Raw genomic sequence first — 24,938 nt, 5'->3', positions numbered from 1 at the left:
TTCTCATGGGTTAGAAACAAGGGGCCCTCTCTGTGCAGCAAAGCCAGAATGGGTGCTGTGTTAACCTGAAAGTTTCTGCAATAAAAGCTAGTGTTTTAAGTGTCTTGATGTAAAGAAGAAAAGGAGAATAAAATTGGATGCTGTTTTGTAAGGTGGTTCTAAAACTACGTTTAAAAACATATTATACATTAAAATGGAATAGTTTTGAACATCTTTCACTGTATGTCACAAAAGGTACATCTGACACAATCTCTGCCCTTAATTTATAAAGGGGCATAAAAACCCTTTATTGAACTATAAGTGAAAAAGGACTCAGTAATCACGCCTACTAGCTGGTTTGGTGGATAGTTTTAGTCTGTGCTGGCCATCCCTACAAGGCAGTAATTGAAAGGCAATTGAGTTAACTGGTTGGAAACAGTTGTCTACTTTAGACATTTTTGTCTGTATATGTGGCATAAGTCACACAACACTGACACAAATAGAGAAATAGAGCAAGCCATGGCCCAAGACAAGTATCAGTACTTAGTAGAAAAAGTAACTTCTTTGATGCTTAAGAAACTGTCTAAATGGTGGCTTCCTGACTTCATTTTTAAGTATAATCTAATTTGCCTATTTCATTCCTCTCCAACCCAGGACTTAAATGTAGATGAATTTGAAGAAATATTTAAGACAAAAGCCCAAGGTCCTGCCATTGATCTTTCTTCAAGCAAACAGAAGATAACGCAGAAGGGGTCAAACAAAGTGACATTACTAGAAGCAAATAGGGCTAAAAATCTTGCCATAACTTTAAGGAAAGCTGGAAAGACCGCGGATGAAATATGTAAAGCTATTCATGTGTAAGTTCAGGGCATTCTGAAAGATTATATCCTAGTAAATTTAGAATGAAAATGGTAACGCTGAAGAGGTGGACCAGAAATGACCTTCGGGGGTGCTATGTTAGAATGAGTAATTAATTGTTTTAGAAGAATAACAACTGGATCGTGACATCGTTTATTATCTTGGTCTGTTCTCTTACATATGCCTGCAGCAATGCTTACATAAAAGGAAAGTTGAGAGAAGTATTGCAGATGCTGAGAAAAGGGAGAAAATATCAGTTTTCTGTGGAGTATCTGAATTTTATCCAGATTCACTGAGTACAAATTTGATGGCATTTGTGGAATGATTCAACCCAATGCCAGATGCAAATAGGAGACAGAGGCTTGTCTTAACTCGTAACAATAGGAATGCGATTCCTGTTGCTCCTTAGCCCTTTCAGGGCATCTTAAAGCAAGTTTAGTTCTTTTTTTAATCCTTGAACTGCAGAGAAGGCATTGATTTTATTTACTCTTCTATTAGAAGAATCTTTCTACTCTTTGAGTCATGGTGACTTTCAAATATGATAGGGATGTTATTAGATGTTTTAGGAGCTAATTCATCATTAATTGGTATTTCATAAATTTTGATCAGAGATTCTTAGGGGAGTAAAAGACACAGAGAAATCATTTGTTCCAGTTTCATGTCCTCAGCCGGGATCATAAGCTAGTAGTTTAGTGCACCCTATCATCTGTTCTGATTTCTAGTGTTGCAACCTGGTATGAATTCTGGTTTTTAATCTTCGCATATCTTGTTTGTCATGATGATTAAGTGTAATTCTATTGCTGAACAAAGATTGCCCAGAGAATAGAATAGAGACTGTAGCCAATACTTCTTTAGTTCAGATGGAGTATAGGTCCACAAAGACCGAGTATTCCCTCAAGGGATGTATGCATTTAAGCCAAAGCATCATATAGTACAGGCATTTGGATGCATTTTTTTCTAAAGGAGAAAAAATACCCCAGACTTACTGGTTTAATTGAAATCTTTTACAGAGTTCATCAGATATTCTGTAATTGTGTGTATAATATTACATCTCCTTAATTAGGAGTACTTCACAGGCCAAAAAAAACATGTCCTTGAACCACTTAACCACCAGAGACTTCAGCTTTCCTTCTGCTTCTACCTGGTGTCATTTACTATTGATGTCTAGAGGCTTAGAGCTATACTAATAGCCTAAAAACTGAGCGTGGCAGTTGTGATAAGGTCCAGGTTTCCAGGAAGGACCAGTGAACGTGCTTGATGCACGGTCAGGAGCCAGCACCGAGGGGCATGTTCACATCTGTAGGCATCGTCCAGCTGTGGGCATCAACTCATCGACATGGTGGTTCATGATCTGGACCAGGTGGAGGTGTGGCTGAGAGGGGAGGAGGTTTTCTCTTTAATACTGACATGTCCACCTCTGTCTTCAGATTTGACTTGAAGACATTGCCTGTAGACTTTGTAGAGTGTTTGATGAGGTTCTTGCCAACTGAGAATGAGGTGAAAGTGCTGCGGCTCTATGAGCGGGAAAGGAAGCCCCTGGAAAACTTGTCAGATGAAGACCGGTTCATGATGCAGTTCAGTAAAATTGAGAGGCTCATGCAGAAGATGACCATCATGGCCTTCATTGGGAACTTTGCCGAAAGTATTCAGATGCTGACTCCTGTGAGTGGACCAACTCTGGCAAGGGAAGGGGTCCAAACAGATAGCATTTGTTTTGTTTTCTTTTAACTTTCTCACAGAATTGCACTTAATGTCATGGGCTCTAAGACTTCTTCCCAGAACTTTCGACATGGCATTTTTATTTTTACCCTCTTTTTCTCATTGTGTATGCCAAGTAAAATTGAAAACGGTGAATTTCCCCATTCCATATTGCTCTTCTCCCTAGAGAATGGCATTTCCTGTGTCTACAGATATCCTTTGGATTTTAAAGGACATCTCAATACAGAGGACAAGGAGAATAATTTTCTCAAATTTGGTCCCCTCCTCAGGGTACCAGTCCTCTGGCTGGGTTACCAAGACTGAAAATTTAACTTCATTTCTACAAACCATCTCATATCTTTAGTGAACAGGCTTATTGACTTTCATTGGAAGCGTTAAATTTGCCATGGGGGTCTTCTTCCTTGGAAGTTTGTTACAGTACACTGTGGTGACGTAGAAATAATAGCTAACCATCGCTTGTTCCTTTGTATTAATCTGGTAGAGACTTATGAATATCATAAATAGTTCTTTCCCAGTTCTATTTCTAAATAAATGTTTGTTAATTACTGACTATAGTAGCATGTGTGTCCAAAATATGTTCTGAGAACTTCTGCACGGTGATTATATTTCTTTGCTGTTTTGTTTTGTTTTTGTTCTTGGCTAGCTCCATTGATTTAAAAATATGAATTGTATTACATGATTAGAGACGGTGGGCAGGCTATTGAGTTCTCCTGGAAGACGCTGTTGACTCCTAACTTAAGTCTCATTGCTTACAGATTTTATGATAAGCTAGTTCTGATAATACTTCCTATTTAGAGAAGAGCTTACACATAATGCTCTAGTTACCTAAGACCTAGCAGGACAACTTAAAATTGTTATGTTTAGGAAAAAATAGAATCTCAGCATTAAGGCTTTAAGTTCTAAATGCAGGTCTGTTTTCTTCTGTATTAAAGTTTTAGTTTTCAGTCGGAGTTTCTCATTTTTAACATGTCTTTTTTTCCCCCCCTCCTCTTTCCTTTGACTGGAATCTAGCAACTGCACTCAATTATAGCAGCATCTGTCTCTATAAAGTCGTCCCAAAAACTCAAGAAAATTCTGGAGGCAAGTGAAGTTTTCCTCTTATACGTGTATGGAAGAGCTGACTTGTCAGCTGCATTCCTCAGCCTGGGAATGCCTGGGATGCTGTACCGATGGACTTCTCTTTTCTCTTTCTTTGCAGATCATCTTGGCCCTTGGCAACTATATGAATAGCAGTAAACGAGGAGCAGTTTATGGATTTAAACTTCAGAGTTTAGATCTGGTGAGTTTTTAAACTTCAGAGTTTAAAAGAAGTACAAGAGCTATATGAGAGACAAAACAGCTGGCAAAGATTAAGCCCTGGAGCAGAGAGAGTCTGCTCTTGGAAGTGGGGTGGGATGTTTTGATGAAGATTCTCTGCTAGTGGGCGGAGCAGTGGGTACAAATTTTCTGGAACGCCATATGGCAGCAAGCACTTCGAACCTTAAAAATACTCATACCTTTTGACCCAATATTTCCATTTCTAGGAATCTTTCCTCAGGAGTCTGAATTATGGGTGCTATATTTTATTTATAATTGCAAATAATTAGCAACAGTGTAAAGATTCAACAGTTGGGGAAATGATTACATATGCTGTAATGATAGTTAATACGGTGAACTATTCTTCAACTGTTAGAATATTTGTGAAGAGTTTTCAAAGGAATAGGTAATTTTGTGTTTAGGAAGGAAAGCAGGGTATAAATTGTCTGTACAGTTTGATTTTTAACTAGGTAAAATATGGAGAAAAAAAACCCGAATGGAAGTAGATTAAGATATTAACAGAGAGGTTGAATGGAATTAGGAAGGTTTCTTGAGCTGCTTATTTATACTTTTCTGTGTTTTCTAAAAAAAATTTTTTTTTTTTTTTCCTGGATGAAGAAGGGTGCTCTGCTTTTCAGAGTCACCTGACTTAGGAACAGGACTAGAGAGAATGCTCTATGGAGCCCTGTCCCCCGGGCTGCACTGGCAGACGTGGCTTCCACGGGAGCAGGTTGGGCAGTGGTTGGAGTCCCCAGCCCCCGGTGTGGGGGTACATGGTTATTTGATAGGGACTGTCTAGTTAGTCACAGTTCCGGGCCCCAGAAGGCCATGGTACGTACGTTACGCACATCTGCTTTGAGTTGGGGAGTAAGTGGGGCTGAGCAGATGTGAGGACTATGGCATAGGTGTACCTGTGCACACCTATGCACACTCCCGGCTCCAGCCTCACTTCCTACTCTGGCCTTCACTTGGGAGAGCACTGAAACTGGAGTCTTCCTGCTTGTAAGTCAGGGAGGTGGTGGAGCAGGTGGGGGCGGGGAGTTCACGTGAGGAGAGACGTGTGAACAGCTCTCATGCTTAGAGTCGTCCCTAAAGTTGAGCGTGTCCCCTGGTCAGGAAGTCCTCTTGTCACTTAATAATCCATGGGCTGGTTCACCCGAGAACAGAGCTGACTCTCCTGTGGGAATGTTTTCTCTCCGCTCTGGGGCACCTGTGCTCAGGTATTTATCCTGAGCGGGGGAGCATCATCTGGCAGGTAACTCTCCCATCATCTGTTACTCTAACCCTCATCCCCTTTGGTTTTCAGCTCTTAGATACAAAGTCAACGGACCGAAAGCAAACACTGTTGCACTATATATCCAATGTCGTGAAAGAAAAATATCACCAAGTGTCCCTATTTTATAATGAGCTTCATTACGTGGAGAAAGCTGCCTCAGGTACTTGATTTCAGCTCTTAATGTTACTCTTGGGTATGAATGCCTTGAATCATGGGGGAACCCTTCCCTGCTTAAACAACACTCTTCAGAACCCCTCTACAAAGGGGAGGCTAAAACGTCAGAGCCTCTGAGCTGAAACACATCACCTCTGGTGTTGCCCGCGCCTGGGAGCAATAACAAACATGGACGTGAAGAGGACAGTGTTCTCTTTATAAAGATCCAGGTCTTTGGGCTTCATGTGCCTTCCCTCTTCCATCTGTTGCCCTTTTTATTCTGTTGCTGTCATTTGAAAGGAGAGACTCTGAGACTCACCCCCCTCAACAAACACTTGAATTAGATTTTGTGCTGTCCCATTTGCTCAGGTGTGGCCGTTCTAAACATTTTGTGTTTAGCCTGAGCACAAGTTAAATTATCGGTACTTCTTGGTTGTTACTTTGCTATGACAGTTATGCATTTTCTCGTTTAAATCATCGGCTGCTCTGAGATAGTTGGGCTGTACTGTTACAGATGAAAAAAACTGACATTTTTATAGATTAAATGCCTTGCCCAAGGTCACATGGGTAGAAAACGATAGAAACAGAGCTTGAACTCAGATAGTCTTCTCATATGGTATGTTGTCCAGTGTACCACATCCTCTCAAAAGAACATTAGCCTAGAAAAAGGAACAAGATGCAGATTGACCTCGGAGTTGGATACAGGCTGTGATTCTCAAATGATGATCTTAAGCAGCTAGTGTTTATTGTAAATTTGTATTCCTGAGACCTACCCCAGACTTAGCGAATTGAATCTCTGAGGACAAGACTTTCTCTGCCTTCCTCAGAGTAAATGGCTGCTGCTTCTGTGTTCTTACTCAAGAGCATTCCATACAAGCCTCTCATACAAGATATAATAAATTTTATCACAACATTTTGCATGTCCACTGCAACCTGTTCATGTATGGGTATAATCATTTTATTTATCTTTATAATTTCCTTAGCTCCTGGCAAATTGATGGTTGGGAACAAATGAATGAGTGAATTAATGAATGAGATGATGCCCTGTTACTGGGATAGACGCTGCTGAAGCCCTAGAGGAGGCTGAGAGGCAGGAGGAAATGATATTTTGACTACAGAGGACTGTGCAGCGCAGGCCGTGCCAGACCTACTGAGGGCTCAGGGCTTACTTAGGCAGTTACCAGGATTTCTCTTCTGGTAGAGTGGTTTTCCTCCTTTCAAGTTTCCCTTTGTCTAAATGAGGGGTTCTTTAGCATCACCATTCTAATTAAGAAAAAAAGTGAAAAAAATTTTCCTATAGCACATTTTGTTTGGCCCGAATGAGATTCCCCTAAAGTGTCATTTCAGAAAAGTCAGTGGAGGAAAATGGGGAGATTGAGGTGCTCTCTGGCTGACTTGTTTTCTGTATTCTCACTCTGGGGCCCAGGTGTGCTGACATGGATTCCATATCCCTTCACTCATTTATTTACTCAATCCTTCCTTTATCCAGTGAACCTTTCTGAGTTTCTGCTTTGTACTTGGCACAGGCCTAAGCACTGAGGAGTCAAAGATGAATAACAGTGTGGGTCTAGTGAGGGAAAAGCATGCTACGTTGTTCCGTAATCCATCCATGTGCAGAGCTGCGTCAGGCAGTGGGGAGCCAGAGGTGGCGCCCAGACCTCCTGCAGGAGGCTGCAGGAGTGAATCCACTCTGGGTGGGTGGCCACACTGCAGATGGAAAGGTTTGTGCTAATAACCCCTTCTGACGCACGGAAGGGTTGTTTAGCAAAAAGAAGCTGGTCAGAGTTGCTTTGGGTCCCTGTGGACAGTACAGCTAAAAATTCAATAGGTAAAATGCTACCCCCTGCTGGAGAGCCACAGAAATGCAGAGGAGTTCAAAGAGTCAGGTAGAGGATAAGCTCTTGGGCCTGTCAGTTAAGGAACCTCTAACCCTACAGGCCAACCAATAGGTTATCATCTCCAGTAAGAGAAATGGAATAGTTGGGAACAAGCACAGGATTTGGGATCCGTGCTGGTTATCCAAACTCCATCTCTGCCACTTCCTAGCTGTGTCACCTAGGGCAGCCCACATAACCTCTTTGTGTTGCTTTTCCTCGTTGGCAACATGGGCTAGTGGTGCAACTGAATTAGTGCAGGTAAAGGATTTAATGCAGTGCTTGATGGTGAGCACTTAGTAAATTATTCCTATTAAAGGATGTCTGCACTGAAGGCCGGAGACTAGAGCTAAGGGCCTTGTGTAACCCTAGAAACCCACTGAGAACTTGGCTCATCAGCCAGACTCACTGTGGCTTTGACTTTCCCGGCTGAAGTCACGGGGACATTGCTTTCTCTACTTCAGTCTCCCTTGAGAATGTTTTACTGGACGTCAAGGAGCTGCAGAGGGGCATGGACTTGACCAAGAGGGAGTACACCATGCATGACCACAACACACTGCTGAAGGAGTTCATCCTCAACAATGAGGGAAAGCTGAAGAAGCTGCAGGATGATGCCAAGATTGCACAGGTGAGTGTCTGTGCCCCCAACACCCATGAAGAAGAAGGGATTGGATCCGTTAAAGCCACCTGGGGTGCTGGCCCAGGCTCTGGGGGCGGAGGGGGAATTGTCCTCTGTCTGCTGAGGGTAGATTTCTTTGTTTTTTTTTTTAATTTTTTTTGCGGTACACAGGCTTCTCACTGTTGTGGCCTCTCCCGTTGCGGAGCACAGGCTCCGGACGCGCAGGCTCAGCGGCCATGGCTCACGGGCCCAGCCGTGCCACGTCATGTGGGATCTTCCCGGACCGGGGCACAAACCCATGTCCCCTGCATCGGCAGGTGGACTCTCAACCACTGCGCCATCAGGGAAGCCCCATAGGGTAGATTTCTTATGTAGCTGTTATTAAGGGGGATGGGGATCTTTCTGCATTTTGTACCTGGAGATGCCCCTGTGCTCTCATTGTCTCTTCTAATTTGAGGTCTTCACCGTTTTCTCTAGAGGCCCTCCCCGCCCCCTCCCCTTCCACTCCTAGGCTCCCTTTATTGTGGGTCCTGTGCTCACTTCAACCAACGTGTGGTAGGCCTGTGCTCAGCACAGCAGTGTTCCCCAGTATGTTGGGTTCCAGGAGGCCTTGACCTTGAAATCTTATACCACACTGGGGGTCAAGTTTACACACCTGAGAAGCAGCCAGAATGGACTGTACACCAGAAGGGAAGGCAGAGCGTTGTGGAAACTCAGGAAGCAGACGTGGTGGGATGGTTCCCTTGTGAGGCTGGCTTCCTTGTGTCCCGGGAAGGTTCAAGCAGAGACTTGAGTGAGTGAGTGGCTACGGTAAGGAGCATTGAAGCAGTGAGCTGGGATCTAGAGTCTGAGCAAACTTCTAAGGTCCCTTCTAACCGGGTTGGCTTTAAGGAGTCTTCCCATGGCTTTAGGACGCTTTTGAAAGGAGTAGTTCCTCATTCGTGTGTGTGTGTGTGTGTCTGTGTGTGTGTGTGTGTGTGTGTGTGTGTGTGTGTGTGTGTGTGTGTGTGTGTAGAAGTGGCAGGAGGTCCCAGTGTAGCAGTGTTGCATTCTTCTGGTTGCCTTTGGGTGTTGGGAGGAAACACAGGCTGTAGAGAATTGTGGGAGGTGAGGGAGGATGGAGGCCAGAGACCTGTGGGAGATGCTGCAGCTCTTCTCCCAGAGTGCCGAGTTCAAATGCTGGAAAAATGACATTCAAGAGAAATTCGCTTCTTCACAGGATGCCTTCGATGATGTGGTGAAGTATTTTGGAGAAAACCCCAAGACGACACCACCCTCTGTCTTCTTTCCCGTCTTTGTCCGGTTTGTGAAAGCCTATAAGGTAAGCAGGAGCCTGGTTTCTGTCAAGCCTTCCTTGGCATTACTTCTCGAGTGGGTGCCCTCCTCGAGCTGTGTCTGGGTCTCGGTGGCTCCGCAGAGACCTCCCCTGTGCCTTTGGGCAGCAGATATGGGTGGTGAGGACGAGACAGCGGTCTCTGGCCCTGCTCCTGAGGCCCTCAGCCCGTCATGCTCCCTGTCTCTACCCGGCCAGCTGGGGGCTCAGCCCCCAAACAAAAGCTCTTGGCTGCCTGTGGGAAAGTGAGATCCAGGACCACTGCTGCCCCGTTGACTGTTGACCCTCGCAGGCAGGTTGAAGGACTGAGAAACCCAGGCCTCCTGTGGAGTTGTTGAGTGGGTAAAGGGTAGAAGGAGTGAGCCCTGGCCTATGGCAGCGGCACTGTCGCTGAGGTCAGGGAGAGCCTTCTTGTGTCGTAGCTCTGCCCAGGCCCGTGGGCCTCTGGACCAACATTTCTCTAGTGTGGACCAAAAGATGACTCTAGGAAGGACAGTTGATCCCTGTTTCTTTATCTGGACCCATAACGGCCCTTCCTTTAAATGGGAGGCCTTCTATGACATAATCCGGGACCGTGGTCTTGAAAAAGCGTGTGACCCAGAAAGATCTGTGTCAGAAGAATTTGTGCCTTGAGAAAGGAGGACAAGGAGGGCAGGGCATGAGGGGACTTCAGTGCTCTTAGGAGACATTGCGATCTGTGTTCTCCAGGCTTGTCTATGTATAAGCTGGGTAATGTTGGTCTAGGAAGGAGGAGTGTGATTGTGGAGCGGGGAGGGATGCGGCAGGGCTGTGGACATCTTTGAGAAACATGTGATTGGAAACAGTGGGTCACTTCACCATCATCTGATGGCATTGGAGAACCATCCTTGGGCCTTTTACTTGAAACTCACAAGGTTACGATATTTAGCCATCTTCTCTCAGCATGGCTTAGTGTAGCAGTGATATCACAAGCAAAAAGAAAGTGTCCCTGGCAGCGAGGATGAACACAAATACAGCACCAAGCCCATGTGCGAGAGGCTGGGGGCCATGAGCAATAAGAAGCACTGGTCACCAGGGCTGCTGGCTGTGGTGCTCTGGGGTCCCCTGATGTGCTACCGAGATGACTCAAGGTAGCTCTTGGTATGAGCTGGGACCATGCTTCTTCACTAAAAAAAATTGTAAGTCTAGGGCTTCCCTGGTGGCGCAGTGGTTGAGAGTCTGCCTGCCGACGCAGGGGACACGGGTTCGTGCCCTGGTCTGGGAAGATCCCACATGCCGCAGAGCGGCTGGGCCCGTGAGCCATGGCCACTGAGCCTGAGCATCCGGAGCCTGTGCTCTGCAACGGGAGAGGCCACAACAGTGAGAGGCCCACGTACCGCAAAAAATAAATAAATAAATAAATTGTAAGTCTAAGGTCTCAAAAGAAAATATATGCTGTTTTTAAATTGTATAATACAAGCTGGGAAGTGCCCCTGTTTGGTCTCCAAGTCTGGCCCTTCAGCGGGGTCGTGCATAGAGCAGAGGAAAAAGAGAAGCTGGTCTGTGGGGTGTGACAGGTCAGAGCCCATCAGGTGCTCCTTCTACGTTATCATTTCTCCCCGGGGTCCTGTTCGCTGGCTGTGTGAGGCGCTTATCAGGCAGGGACGTGGCAGGATGTTCTGTTTGCCCTAACATATTACCTAGTGAATAACTGCCCAGCCTGTCACTGACCCAGGGACTTGATGGGCAGATGTTAGGGTTTTAGGATGTCATCTGTCATTTCCCTTCCTAAGTTTGAACCAAAATGAAACGAGACAAAAGCAACAGAGATGAAAATGTAAACTTTATTACTGACAAAAGTTGGATTGGAGGACAGGGTGTGTCTCTGTGAGCTTACCCTTCGGCCCTGAATTAGATGACTTACCAGTGCACAGCTAGACTATTGGAAGTTGCTTTAAGGAGGCTGGCTTCAAAAGAGGGGATGCCCCGCGGGACTGAGCTGAGGTCGGCCTGTTGGATTCCTTGTCCCTAATTCATCACACTTGTCACTGCCTCCCTTGGAAATGAGTGAGCTGTGGGAAGAAAGCCCAGGAGTGTCAACTTGGTGAGGCTCCTGGAAACAAGAGGCAAGGGAATGGAGGTTTTCCCCTAACAATGGGCAAAAGGAGAGGAATCTGAGACCCTCCTTTCAGAGAAGCTGTAGGGAGGGGAGAGATTCTGTAAGAAAAACAATCTCACATGAAAATCACTGAGCAGAGCTGCCAAAAGGGGAGTTACCCCGATATATATGGTATGGAGGCTGAGAAGCAGCCTGAGTGGGGAGAGAACCATCAGGAAAGGAATTCTCTGGAAGGGGGTGAATCTCAACTACTAGGTTATGACGAGGTGTGATACAGACCGACAGCAAAACCTAGAATCAGGCACATAGTGTAGATCTTCCAAACCTTCCCTTAACTCTAATTCCTGGCTAACCAAGGACTCTCTAAGAATGGCTTCTAAAAATCTTGACTGCTGGCATTTCCACTGACATAATCTTCTGCCACTTTTGATTTTACCCAGCAAGCAGAAGAGGAAAACGAGCTGAGGAAAAAGCAGGAACAAGCGCTGATGGAGAAACTCCTGGAGCAGGAAGCTCTGCTCGAGCAGCAGGACCCAAAGGTGAGGTGTGCCAGGCTCCTGAGATGGAGCCGTCAAGAGGCCAGAAAGCCAGATTTGCACAGGATGCCTTCCGCTTCCTTCTAGGCCTTGGAAACTTGGCAGATGGACACTTGTTCGTTCGTTATTTTGTTCAGCAGTCACTGGAATGGGGCCGAGAGCATGTTTGTGTGGCATTTCCAAGTTTATAGAGATCGGGAACTTAAATCTCAGTTGGATACACAGAGAGGCCGTCCCGGGTAACCTGATGATTGGACGGCTCAGTGTCCCGGGACAGGAAGGCTTCACGGGGTCGCCATTGATGCTGGCCTTGATAGTGGGAGGGCTTCTCTGGGAACGGGAGGGAGCATTCTATGGAGGGAAACAACATAGGTGAAGACCACGAAGGCTGGCAGGTCGAAGAATTCTTCCTCAGGATCCTCTGGACCAAAGGTTAACAAGTCACTGGTTATTACCAGCTGCCTCTTGTTGCCATGGTGTCCAGCCTTCCCATTGCTGCCAGTTTTGTGCGTCCTTTAGTGCAAAAGCTTTTCTTCCTAGAAGCTTTCTGAGTTTTCCTCTGCTGAGCAGAATGTTTGGGATGGTGCTGTTTGTGTTTCGGACGGAGGCTGCTTGTTAGTAACAAAATGCTCAGACACATTTTGGATTTTCTCAAACCTCCAGTGGGTGCTGATTCCACTAATCTCTGCCATTCTTCTTTCTTCTCAGTCTCCTTCCCACAAATCAAAGAGGCAGCAGCAAGAATTAATTGCGGAATTAAGAAGGCGACAAGTTAAAGATAATAGACACGTGTACGAAGGAAAAGACGGTGCCATTGAAGATATTATCACAGGTAAAGGCTATTTTCTCATTGTGGCCCATGGAGATCCCACTGGCCTCACCGTTACTAGGCCATTTACAGATTATGCTACCGATTTTGTCCAGGGTTTACAAGTTCTTCAGTTGATTTTATTCAGATCCAGAACTACAGAGAAACTCCATGCTAGTATTTGAAGTATATTTATAGTAGCCTGTATACTGCCTGTCAAAGAACCCCAACACTCTCTCTGAAAAAAATCTCTGTTTCTCAATATCGTTGGAACCCTGTAGATTTCACCAGGGCTCCTTTTCCTAATGATGTTCCGTTGTCTTCGATTTGTCACCATGCTCCATTTTCTCCCTCATGACCACTCCTACCCACCTGCCTGATTAATAACTACTATGGACAGGACCCATACTGTACTAAGCACAGTCAACACATGCTTTTCCAACATGCTCTTTAAAAGCCTTTTTACGCACTCAAAGTAAGTGAAGATATTAGGAAATCAGGAGCTGGTGCTTTCATGCAGATAGACCAACAGGCCAGAAGCCCAGGGTTGGGGGATGGTCATTCTCTCAGCTAGGAATGGTGCCTAACCCAGATTGGTTCTTGTCTGATTAAGTTGTAGCCTAATGCCTGCTGCTCGAACCAGTTCTTCTGAGTTTCTGCATTCCCTCTTAAGGATCAGGGCAAAAATTTGGGGCAGTGGCTACAAGTGACTTTCCTTTCACATTTGTTGCATAGGAATACTGTTTATCAGCTTCCAAGGTACTTAAAACTTCTCTTGTAGGAAATGTTACGCAAAAGTATAGAGATTAGTATGATGAATTCCCACGTACCCTTCACCCATGAATAGTTTTCAACTCATGGCCAATCTTGTTATACGTCTGCTTCTACCTACTCCCCACCCCCTAACCTCTGGAATTATTTTGAAGCAAATCCAAGACATACAATTTCATCTGGAAATATTTCCACATATATCTTCAAAAGATAAGGACTCTTTAATAAAGCAAACAAGCATACCTACAAGACCATTATCGCACACCTCCAAAACTAAGAGTTCCTTAATATCAAATAGCTAGTCATTATTCACATTTCCTCAATTGTCCTAATTTTTAAAAAAATATAACTCTTAGCCTTTTGACTTCTCATTTCTTGTGAATAGCTTAGTCAGCATTGGAAATAGGGATCCCCAACTGCCCAAATCAGATTTCTTTCATCAGCTCAGACCCAAGGAAATAAAATACGTGAATAAATCACTAAAACGGAAGTCAATAAAGAGTTCCTTGCCCAGAGTAAACCAGTGTAAGCAGTGGGATGGGTGTCTACATAGGGTGCACACGCAGTGGGATGGGTGTCTACATAGGGTGCACACGTGTTCTGTACATTTGTGCCCGCCCGTGTCTGTGTTCACCCTGCAGTGGCTTGCAGATGGCTCCCAGATAAAGCTTCCTTGTTTAGCCTCTCTCCTTGCCTCTCCCACATTGAGGGAGCAGCTCTGCTATGAGCAGGAGAGGAACAGATCTCCTTGGGTGGCACCGCTTAGCCTCAGGGCCACAGTAAGATTGACTTGTAGGTAGAGAAGCATCCAGCCGTGGCACATGAAGAACTTAGAGTGCCATTTTCATCAGTCTGTTCTCCAGCTTAGCGACACCTGGCTTGTGAAATGTACAGTTTCTGTTTGTCTGACCTGATACGCCATAGGAGGTAAATGAATATCTGTCTGTGGAGCAGATTTTTTTTTCTCCTTGGACTATTTTCCATGTTCTATCCCAGACTGAGTAAAAACTGAGTAGCTCTTCTAGGCTTTATTAGCTCACTTGGGTATATATTGCCTTACACCCTTCCTGCTCACCTCTGCCACCCTTACCCCAGGTATGATTAACAAAGCACTAACCGTGTACTAATGCAGTAGACCTTGGCTTCTTACTCTCTTCTGTTTGTCTTGTTTGGCTGTCATTTTCGATGCAGTGCTGAAGACTGTGCCCTTTACTGCTCGCACCGCCAAGCGTGGCTCTCGATTTTTCTGCGAACCTGTTCTCACTGAGGAATACCATTACTAAACTATTACTCTTTCTCACCTGATGCTCTTAAAAGGTTGCTACAGATTTTTTGACCCCTAATGACCCTCTGTTTGTGTGTCAGGGCCACCCAACATCCTAGCATGGAATTGCCATCTCCATCATGTTGTATTTTATGTTGTCTTCACACTGCATGGTTTTGCATTTCAGTCATAACTGCTTACTCACTAGCACTTTCAATACATCTATGAATCCACATGGCTGTGATGGTGTGTGCGAGTTGAATTAATACAATTACTTATAGAAATTTTCAGAAAACGATGAATAGAACACTTCTTTGAGAGTCAGGATTGGGACCAACTAGGTTGCTTTTAAGAATTGGGGGCTAATATCTTTGAACACAAAATGACAGTCATTAATAACAGTAATTACTATACCTAACACTTATGCAGCACTTAGTGTGTTTGAATAGATTTACAGATATTAAACCAGCCTTTTTGTACTTAGCATGCTTTGATTGTAAAATGAGCTGCTATACAAACTCTCAGGAATACAAGGTGCTCTAAAGTTGCAAAATGATTTGCAGAAGGAGCTGTGAACTACACACAGCTTTAAATTGGGTCTCTCTTAACTGTCTTATATAGTCTGTAGCCATCATCCACAGTGTGGTGGAGCTCATGGTACAAGCTAAACTCAGGGAGCTCTTATGACCTAGAAAGCCTGTATAAGCTGATATAGGCAATCTATAGCTTTACACTCACCTCTTTTCCGAGTGTCATGCCCAAATTTCAGCTATCAGCAATTCCATGTTGGAGCAAGGCTGCAAAGCAAGAAATGAGAACAAAGGCTTAGGAGCTCCCACTGTCTTATCTCATTCATGCTTCTTCACTGGTGGCTCTGTTCCATGTCAAACCCCGAGCATTTCTTCTGTGATGAGATCATATCTGGATCTGCTCCTTTGGTCAAGATGGGGGCACCAGAAATAATAACTTTCCCAAGAAGTAATTGCCTGGGCTTAGTTATTGATGGTTAAATAAGGAACAAACTTCTCTGTAGTGCCCAGTTGATTAGAATAACAACAAGGGAAGCACACACTCCAACTGGAGTATGTGAAACAGCCATTGTTTGACTCCCATGCTGAGATTGACATGGAACTGGTTACATGTTTATTTTGTGGCGTTAACTCTTCTATGAATTGCACTTGTTATGTATGTTCCTCTTTCTCTGAAGATATCAAAGGATGTGGTGTGTTGTTGCCTGTTCTATAGTGTACTTATCCCACCAGTACTTATTAACAAGGCTAGAAGCTGTCATCTACTTGGCTACTGTTTATTGTCAGTTTTGCTGCTGAACTATTGTTCTGGAGCCAAACTTCAAAGCAGCTTGGATCTGGGTGGTCAGAGAGCTGGGTGGGAAGACATGCTCACCCTTCCCTTGTGTTCTCTAACACCTCTTGTAGTATGGCCTCCTGTTTTCTTCTTCTGTTGGCTAACATGCCCGGGAATGTTATTCACTAAGTTGAATTGCTTTCCATTTTCATCCCATTTTTACTTAACCATCATTTTGTGTTTTTGTTTTTTTCTGTTTAGCTTTAAAGAAGAATAATATCACTAAATTTCCAAATGTTCACTCGAGGGTAAGGATTTCTTCTAGCACACCGGTGGTGGAGGATACACAGAGCTGGCAAGCATCACTTTTTACTTAGCTTCCTCCTCTCTCTGTATGCAGATTAATGATTTCAATCTATGGCTGAGGGTAATACTGGTGAGAGTCTGACCAGGGAGAAGTCTTTGTACCTCACATTCCAATGATGTGAGGCTGAGCCTCTCTCTCGGACTTTTTGGTCTGCTTCCATGTTCTCAAGTGTGATGGCTTGGGCACGGGTATTTGCTGATGATTATACTTGCTTTGGGTGCTAGGCTGTCCTTCCCTTTACCCCTTCTTGGCCTTCAAGTTATTCAGTTAACCCCATTTTGATCTGAAGAAATTGAGAGTAAGTCCTGGCCAGGGAACATGATCTGTAGTCTTTGAAGAAGGATTAGGGTTCTTAGAACTAATTGCTCAGAGGACTCAGGAACCACAAAACTGCAGGTCCCTGCATATCCCTAGCCAAGAATGGAATTCTGACCTCCATTTACCACTCTGGGCAAGGAAGCAAAGGCTCGAGAGGATTAGGGCATGCAAAACTATTCCTGGCTTGAATTTAGGAGTAGGGCAGAGTCACAGATTCCAATGAGTCAGGAGCTGGTGGGGACTGTGCCTAACTGAGCAGTCACTCAGTTTTTGCCATGTTAGAATTTGGGCCCAGTACTGCAAGATCCTCCAGTTGTCCAAGAGAAGCCAGAAACCTTGGCTTTTATGTTAATCACCAATTTAAATAGCAGGAAACCGTATTTAAAAATTTAAGTCGGGGGCCAAACATTCTGTGGACCAGGTATGGCCCATCCATTTTCAATCTGAGTAGGTGAAGGGATTAAAAAGATTAAATCTGTTTTAATTCTGTTATTTGTGTTTCCCTTTCTAAAGGTAAGACTGTTTCTAAACAGAGATCAACAATACTAAGTTAATGAAAGGGAAATACAAACTAATTAAACAAAACAAGGGGAAAAAGTATGAAGCCTGCTTTATTTTTCTTTTCACCATGTCCCGACTCCATTAAATGGTGGCTACCTGCTGGCTAGGCTACCTGCCTTATTCATCAAGAAAGCATGCTTTCACACTAAGAGTGCTTACATATACTAAAATTCATCCTGTTCATCTCACTTCATCCCTCTAGAACAATGCCTGCTTGAAATGATGTGCAGTGGTTGATTCATTCATTCAACGAGGCATTTTGGTGTTGTCTGTCAGGCATCCTGCTGTTCATTGGCAGTACAAATTGGAGAATCTGTAGGGCCCATACCACCTTGCCCCTCTAATGAAAAACAAAAAATCTTGGGTGGCAGCAAAGAATGTTCAGGAGTGGAGTGTTATTTTGATTTAGTGATTACTTTTATTCAGTGGTTGAGTATTATGTTTCTAATTCGCAAAATAAAAATCTGACTTCAGCTAATTTTAATGTAATAAAAATAATAGAAGCTGTGTCTGCTAACTAAGCATAAGTTCCTTCCTTGGTAAAAATTTCCGATAAGACAGGACAGGGCAGTCTGTTTTATTAGTTTTGCAGTTTAAAATTCATTGCAGTTGTTGTTGGTATTCAGGTTTCTGGAAAGAAAAATAACTACTAAGCAATAGCTATTTCCAATGGAAGAAACATTTCAAAATAAGACTTCAGCTAGACTCTGGCCAGTGACAGAAGCAGTCTCTCATATAGTTTTCTAAAAGAGCCCAGAATCACACCAGTATTACATGCTGTTTTGTTTGACTGTAAATACTGAGGGCAAAGTACATGTTTTGGTTCAGATTCTCAATGAGTTTGAAGGGCCCATTAGCTGACTCTTCTACACAAGCTGCTTTGATTGGCTGCCAGCTGGCCTTTATCTTGCTTAGAAACATGATATTAAAGGTTCCACTTCTCTTATTGGTGCTCTCCTCTTCACAGATCTTAGAAACCAACCATACAGACGAGCCGATGCGGTGAGGAGAAGTGTCAGGCGGCGCTTTGATGATCAGAACTTGCGTTCTGTTAATGGTGCCGAAATAACCATGTGAACCTGAGACCTGCCTGTATGAATAGAGGGTGTGTGTGAATGAAACTGACCATGTGAATTTTATGTGCTATCATTTAACTGCAGCCTTGAACATAGATGAAAATATTCTAAGGGCTCAGATTTAGCAAACACATAGGAATTTAAAAATGATGGGCTCTCCTTTCAACCTTTGTTAACAAGTGCCTAAAAGTGGAAGTACCTGCTCAGATTAATCAAAGCAATAGGATTTGATTTGATTAGGTATCTTTTTACACCAGTGTGTTATTCAATTTTTAACCAAAATGTAAAATTCATATTACATTCATTACCTGCCATTGTGATTGTCCCATGATGGCCCACCCTGGTTTCCTGATAAGTTGTAAATAACATGGATGCATCTGCTGTGGGCTTCCTTTGCTGACATGTCTTTTAAGGAGTTAATTTTGTGTTTCAGCCATACCCATCAACTTGGTATTTTTAAGGGCTTGCAACGTGGAAGAAGGAAAAAGTCACAGGATAAACTCCTTCTATCCATAACCAAGCCCCAGCAAAGTACAAACATGTTATTGCAGTGGCACAGAATCAGTCAACTCTTGTTTCACGTTCTGCTTCTGTGCTGGGGTACGATGCCCTATGAGAGACATTCATTGGTATGAATGCGACGATATGATGGCACACAGATGTTGTATAAGACTTTATTTGCAGTACTGTGTTCTTCAGCTAGAGGCAGCTTTAAAAAAATAATGCAAATGTTTATTAATTAGCACTAAAATTAACATCTCAGTAATCAGTATTAGGATTTCTGAGGACCATTTTGGGTCAATCCTAAGAATAGAAATCAGTGCCTTGCTAGCCAGGGAGAGGTTCACTAGCTCTAGCAACAAGCATTTAAGATTACTTCTGCTAGCAGAGTAGTGTTAGAATCCTGGCCTTATTATCCTGACAATCGGCAGGGTTGGTTCCCCCCCCCCCTTCTTTTTGTAGACTGGAGATTTATTTGGCATCATACATCAAAGCTAAAAATTCTTGCATTTCCAAGATTACTTTATGGGGGATTGCAATTAAATTTCTGAAATACATCACGATTAAGTTTAAGTGATATGTAATGGGACTAAATGGCCAACAAAGCCACTGCTATTTTTCCTTCCTCTCTGGCAGGGCACTTGATCCATTCCAAAGTCAAAAACTGGACTGAAGCTAATTTGTACTTTTCATAATATACATTCTGCTTCTGGCTTACCTTTTGGTACATGACATCAATATATTAATTGTAAAGTTTATTGTATAGTATTTAACCACTGAATTTCTTATTTTGTTGTGCTTATGTGAACTCTGGTGAAGGTCCCATTTCCCTTGGATAATGTGTAGTTATATATCTCTTTTTAAATGTACAGATATTTTGCTATAAGATTGGTGCAGTTTTTTATGGTTTTTACACTTCTCTTTAATTCCCACCTAAGCCTCTGGGGTAATATTGTAAATATTGTTTAAAAATGCATCAGCCTATGCTATACAATCTGAATGTTATTTTAACTTATAGGGTTTTTTTTTAATATATATTTAACTACAAGGACACTTTAGGGATCAGTTACTACATTTTCACTTTAGCATATTTACAGAAAGGTTACTTTAAACTACCACCTGCTAGCACATTTTCATAATGTGTACATTAAAAAAGAACATGCCAAGATTTTGTCTGACTCAACATTCATTTTGATGAAAAAAGCAATTTGACCATAAATACAACACAAATAGGTGGTCCTTCACCACAAAGCAGCTGTTTTCCAAAGCTCAATACTGATGAACATGTTAAAATAATTGCCTATTTATTAATCTACAAATAGACAATAATGTTGGCATGCTCTTTTCTGTCTGTTAATGGGCCTGCTTCTTAGCAATATTAGAAATGTTTTATAAAAGCAGTTCATGTTACTTTTCTGGTCTTTTCATGGCATATGAGCAAATAAACTATTTACACTACTATCCTGTAATATGCTGCAGTCTTTCAATGTTGTATTTTAGGGGGTTTTATGTACACTCTTATCTTCTAGAAACAAACAGGTATGTCTTGCTGCTTGAATTCATAATCTAAATATACTTGGTAAATTTTAACAAAAACCCCTCCCCCTACAAACTCTGGATCACTTGCTGTATGGAATGTAGGAACCAAATAGATTTTGATAGTGTTGAGTATTTTAGTGTTGAGATTTAGTATCTCCAAAATCCTAGTTATGAATTTATTACTTCCAGAGAAATAGCACTCTTTTTTGGTGAGATATTGCGTCTCTCCACATTTGTTGTAATGAGGATGTTGCATATATATACACAGGCTACACGTGGACTGCACAGAAGTACCAAGCATCTGACCACATTGGTTGGCCAGGTAAATACAAGCCGTGTGATCCACTGCACACACATACTGGTATTTGTAATAACTCCAAGTTATCAGAAAAGTTTAGTATATTCTTCTTAGTATATTCATTTAGTATTTTTTTTAGGGAAGCAAAGAAATTTATAATTTATTTTAGGAGACTGTCCAAGTGGTTAAAAACAACTTATTTAGAGGGGCGTAAATCAGTCTTTTAAGGAATTATTGTTGCATTTAGGTCTTTGTTCCCAATTCAGTGCTCTTTCCACTGCACCACAGTTACACAATGTACAGGCATGCCTTGTTTTATGGTGTTTGCAGATAATTTTTTATTTTTAATAAATTGAAGGTTTGTGGCAACCCTGTGTTAGATGATGGTTAGCGTTTTTAAGCAATAAATTATTCCTTAATTAAGGCATGTAATTGTTTTTTAGACATGCTATTGTACATGTAATAGACTATAGACTACAGTACGGTGTAAACATAACTTTCATGCACAAAAAAACCAAACATTTTGAGTGATTCGCTTTATTGTGATATCCCTAAGGTAGACTTATAGTTGAAGCTTTATTTATTTTATAAGAAGGGAAAAAAGTTAAATTTTGCAGTTAGTAAGACTGCAAAAAATGTTTTTTGTACCAGAAGTGCCTCATGGTAAAGGAAGTAAGATCTTTAATATGCTACAAATTCAGAATGTTTCAAACCCAAACTACAGAAAGGTCAAATGAAGTGGATACGGTTGGGTTTGGACATCTTTTATCAGTTGCACCCCCCGTTTTTGTTTTTGATTGCGTCGTGTGGCTCGTGGGATCTTAGTTCCCCACCCAGGGATTGTTTTATGAACCCAGGCCCCCTGCAGTGAAAAGCATGGAGTCCTAACCACTGGAGAGTAAGGTAATGCCCAGCACCCATTTTAAAAGATATTTCCTAATGACTCAGAGTTAAGCCCATTTGTTTCCCTCTCCCAGTCTTTGTGACTAAAAATATAAATCTTAACCCACTAAAAGTCACTGCAATGACACTGCAATGAATGTCCGGTGACCCTGATGACTCAACAATGCTCAGTAGATGACGTAACTTGATATCACTGACTTCGTTGGTTCAAGGTATTGGATTTTGTAGAATTACCTAATTTTACACTGTAATACTTTCATAATATTAGCTTTATAATTCACATCTATTAATTTTAAATTTGATTATGAAATTCTTAGCCCTAATATAGTTTTTATCAGAAATGTGTGCACAGGTGAATATACTATCAGCCCACTTCATACCAAAGGAGTAATCTTCCATTTTTTCTAAAATACCCCATCTATTTCTAAGAAAAAACTTGAAGAAACAAATGTGTGAACGAAAGTTGACAAACTTTTCTTTGATCTTTTTATAGAGAAAAGCAAATATTACACTGAGAAAACAATGTGGGCATCTATCATCTTACAGCACAGAACTGCTGCATATGACAGTGCTTAAAGGAAAAAGCTGACACAAATCCAACTTAGTAAGAGATGCCATTTTTTTCTAATAAATTATATTTATTTACAAAAGGTCTACTTTTATGTAATTGATGTTCTTTACATAAGAACAATATATGAACATAAGAGAAAATCTGGTAATTATAAACACAAAGTAGAAACCTTGTTCCCCCTATTACTCACCTTTCAGAACAAGTCTTCAGTTTAGTTGCAGAGGTAGGCAAGAGATCAACACCTACCAAAAAAGTTTGCAGGCAGGACCAAAAAAAAAAAGATGTTTCTGAATACCACATTTAGATACCCCCAAAGAACAGCATAAAAGAAGGGCATCAAGAAATGGCTTAGTTTGAATCTGATGTGAGATTAGGCAGCCACTTTCATAGTCTGAATGAAAACTGGAGCGAGGTTAGCCAGTTTCCATGAAATGCAAACATCAACCTTAAACCTAGGACAAATTACCATCAAATTAATAGTCAATTACCAGTCACTAACAATGAGGTGGCCTTGAACGAGATCATATTGAATCATAAGAGCAGTTTTTATACAGCAAGTTCAAAAAGCACAGAAAATCTGCAGTTAAGGAACTTAAGCCAGGTAGAGAGAAACCAAGTAATGTTTGGAGGGTTAGGGGGGAGTGTGTGGGTAACTGGAGCAAAATCTGCTTACTTCTCACCTCACCTGTAAGTTAGCTCCAAGAACACTGAAGTGCATGCCCTGTCACCATTATTCACCCCTTCTCAGAAGTTAAAATAGGAATTTTTTTTGTCCATTAGGGCCTTTAGATCAACTCTTATCTAGCTAAATGTTAGCTCCTCAAAAGTTACTACTTTTAAACTACTACTGTGGTAATAGTAGTATGAATATGATATGAAAGAAGGTATGTTTCAAATCATCACAAGGGATTGCCTTTCCTACTTAAAACCACGTGAAAGTTTCATGTTTTCACGTAACAAGCTTTTGGACATTTCTGAAGTAACAGTTAAGATTGAGGTACAGTCACTAGAACTTATCTTTAGTGTACTTCAATTAGTTTGGGGTTTAGTATGGTTTATTGCAACGATGCTTTTTCAAGCCCTTTAACAGATGCCAAGTACCATGGATGCTGGATGAGTACGTCTGTCAACTAAGATTTTACATTCACTCAGTAAATGCCTACTATGTATGTACCAGGCACTGTTCTAACTCACAGGATAAAACAGTGAGTGAAACAGAAATCCCTGCCCCCAAGGAATCTGACCATCATTTACATCAAAACAATTGAAAAACTTAAGAGCAAGGTAAGAAATTAACAAGGAAGGTAAGAATTTATTAGACTGCTATATGCCATTACTAGAACCATAGCATGAGATTTAGAACACAGTTCCATGAAAATTACTCATGACGTTATTTTGTTTTTCCTTTATGTAAAATGAGTCCTAGAAAATGTAAAAGAAAATTCTACCTAGTATTGAGAGAAATCCCCAAGGGAATAGAAAAAGTCTGACTTCAGGTATAAGGAATTAACGTGCTTTGCCTCATTTTGCTTTCAGAAATGCTTATTTAGTTCTTTGGCTTTGTGATTTACATTTAAATTACATAATATACTTAAATACCCTATAAACTCTTAAAAAAAGCATTCATTACTCTTCCCTGGGTACTCTGATTAGAAACAGCTCTCTCTTAAATAGTATCCAAGTTTTTTTTGTTTTTTTTTTAGTATCCAACTTTTAAATGAAAATCCTTAAATAAAGAAGCTACCCCTTTCTGGATGCAAAAATAAAAGTGGCTGCCTAGTCAGCACTCAGGTGACCATTAACATGCGAAGAAAACCAGGATCATCTAGGCAAATGCTTCTTAACACAAGACGCAGGCCCTTTGGTAACCGAATGAAAACTATGGACCATCCTTCCAGAAAAATGTACACAGATATTTCAAGAAGTTTTACAGTCTTAATGCTGTGAATTAAGACTGCTTTACTCTAGGCCAATCCCTTTCATTTTATAGCTGGATAATATGGGGCCCAATTAGCAAAAATTAAAAGATGAAATAGCTGTGATACTTTGATCATTTTCAAATTTACTGGGCATAAAAAGTATTACTCCCAAGGCATAAAAAGTATTTTTATTGTTGAAAACCATGAATCTATATGCTGAAGCTCCTTTGGGTAATGATAATGAAATGCCGTCACTGTGTTAAAAAAAAAATGTTGGGACCATTGCTTTTATTTAGAAGTATTACGTTGTTTAAATACAGTTGGGAAAGGTGCAAAGAGTTCTTTATACTTCATTAACTTTTCATACAAATTCAATTTTCCCACACAGGAATTATGTACTGGGAGGAATAAAAACATCAAATATTTGAGGTTCTGGATTTTGACTATTAAGCATGATATTATTAAATGTATTAGTGAATTTAATCTAAGAGTTCATTAACATTAATGATTGATAGTGAGGGAAGATAAGCCCTTAACATTTACCTGAAAGTCTGAGGCTTAACTGAAAAGCAGAAATTCCCCTTATCTGAATATAAACAATACTTTCCTATTTGAACACATTTTTAACATTATCTGTTCAACTCTAACCAATATTCCAAGACATTTCAACTTTTACCAGACTGAAGATTTAGAAACCTAATCAAATGGATTAAAAATATTCACACACAACTGTTTTAAAACAATCTTCCCATTGCCTGTACCTTCAGGCCATAGTATCTTTCTGGCAACTAAGTATCATTTGATGGGATCACTAAGGAATTAGAGTCACTTCAATTACATGTTTTATAACAAGGATGTTGTATTTTGCGTTAGAATTTATCAGTTTCGCTTTTAGGTCAAATAGTTTTCATGGATTAACTATAAGGAAACTTGAATTTGTATTGTCTTGTAGGGATCTGAGGTTGTGATAAGACAGTATCTCTATAAGAAATAAGAAATCTAATTTGAGGACATGCT

At 41.6% G+C, this 24,938-nt stretch overlaps 1 protein-coding gene across 2 annotated transcripts in view; it reads left to right on the top strand.

Moving 5' to 3' along the window:
• The window catches only part of FMNL2 (formin like 2), a 304,250-nt gene extending 284,109 nt beyond the window's left edge, over nucleotides 1-20,141 (top strand). Inside the window, exons 17-27 of one of the 2 annotated variants that reach the window (XM_082659008.1) lie at nucleotides 634-836; nucleotides 2,265-2,499; nucleotides 3,568-3,636; nucleotides 3,755-3,835; nucleotides 5,159-5,288; nucleotides 7,620-7,783; nucleotides 8,994-9,095; nucleotides 11,625-11,723; nucleotides 12,429-12,552; nucleotides 16,130-16,176; nucleotides 18,082-20,141. In XM_082659008.1, the coding sequence (XP_082515134.1) occupies nucleotides 634-836; nucleotides 2,265-2,499; nucleotides 3,568-3,636; nucleotides 3,755-3,835; nucleotides 5,159-5,288; nucleotides 7,620-7,783; nucleotides 8,994-9,095; nucleotides 11,625-11,723; nucleotides 12,429-12,552; nucleotides 16,130-16,176; nucleotides 18,082-18,120 (1,293 nt within the window). In that variant the 3' untranslated portion in view covers nucleotides 18,121-20,141. The remainder of the gene's footprint in view (nucleotides 1-633; nucleotides 837-2,264; nucleotides 2,500-3,567; nucleotides 3,637-3,754; nucleotides 3,836-5,158; nucleotides 5,289-7,619; nucleotides 7,784-8,993; nucleotides 9,096-11,624; nucleotides 11,724-12,428; nucleotides 12,553-16,129; nucleotides 16,177-18,081) is intronic. The other variant, XM_082659009.1, reaches the window with a different exon arrangement.
• Nucleotides 20,142-24,938: the final 4,797 nt, after the last annotated feature.

This window comes from Grampus griseus (genome assembly GCF_964374135.1).
Source record: "Grampus griseus genome assembly, chromosome: 7".
Taxonomy (NCBI): domain Eukaryota; kingdom Metazoa; phylum Chordata; class Mammalia; order Artiodactyla; family Delphinidae; genus Grampus; species Grampus griseus.
The sequence above is the reverse complement of the archived record's forward strand: the minus strand, read 5'-3'. Positions and strand labels throughout refer to the sequence as shown.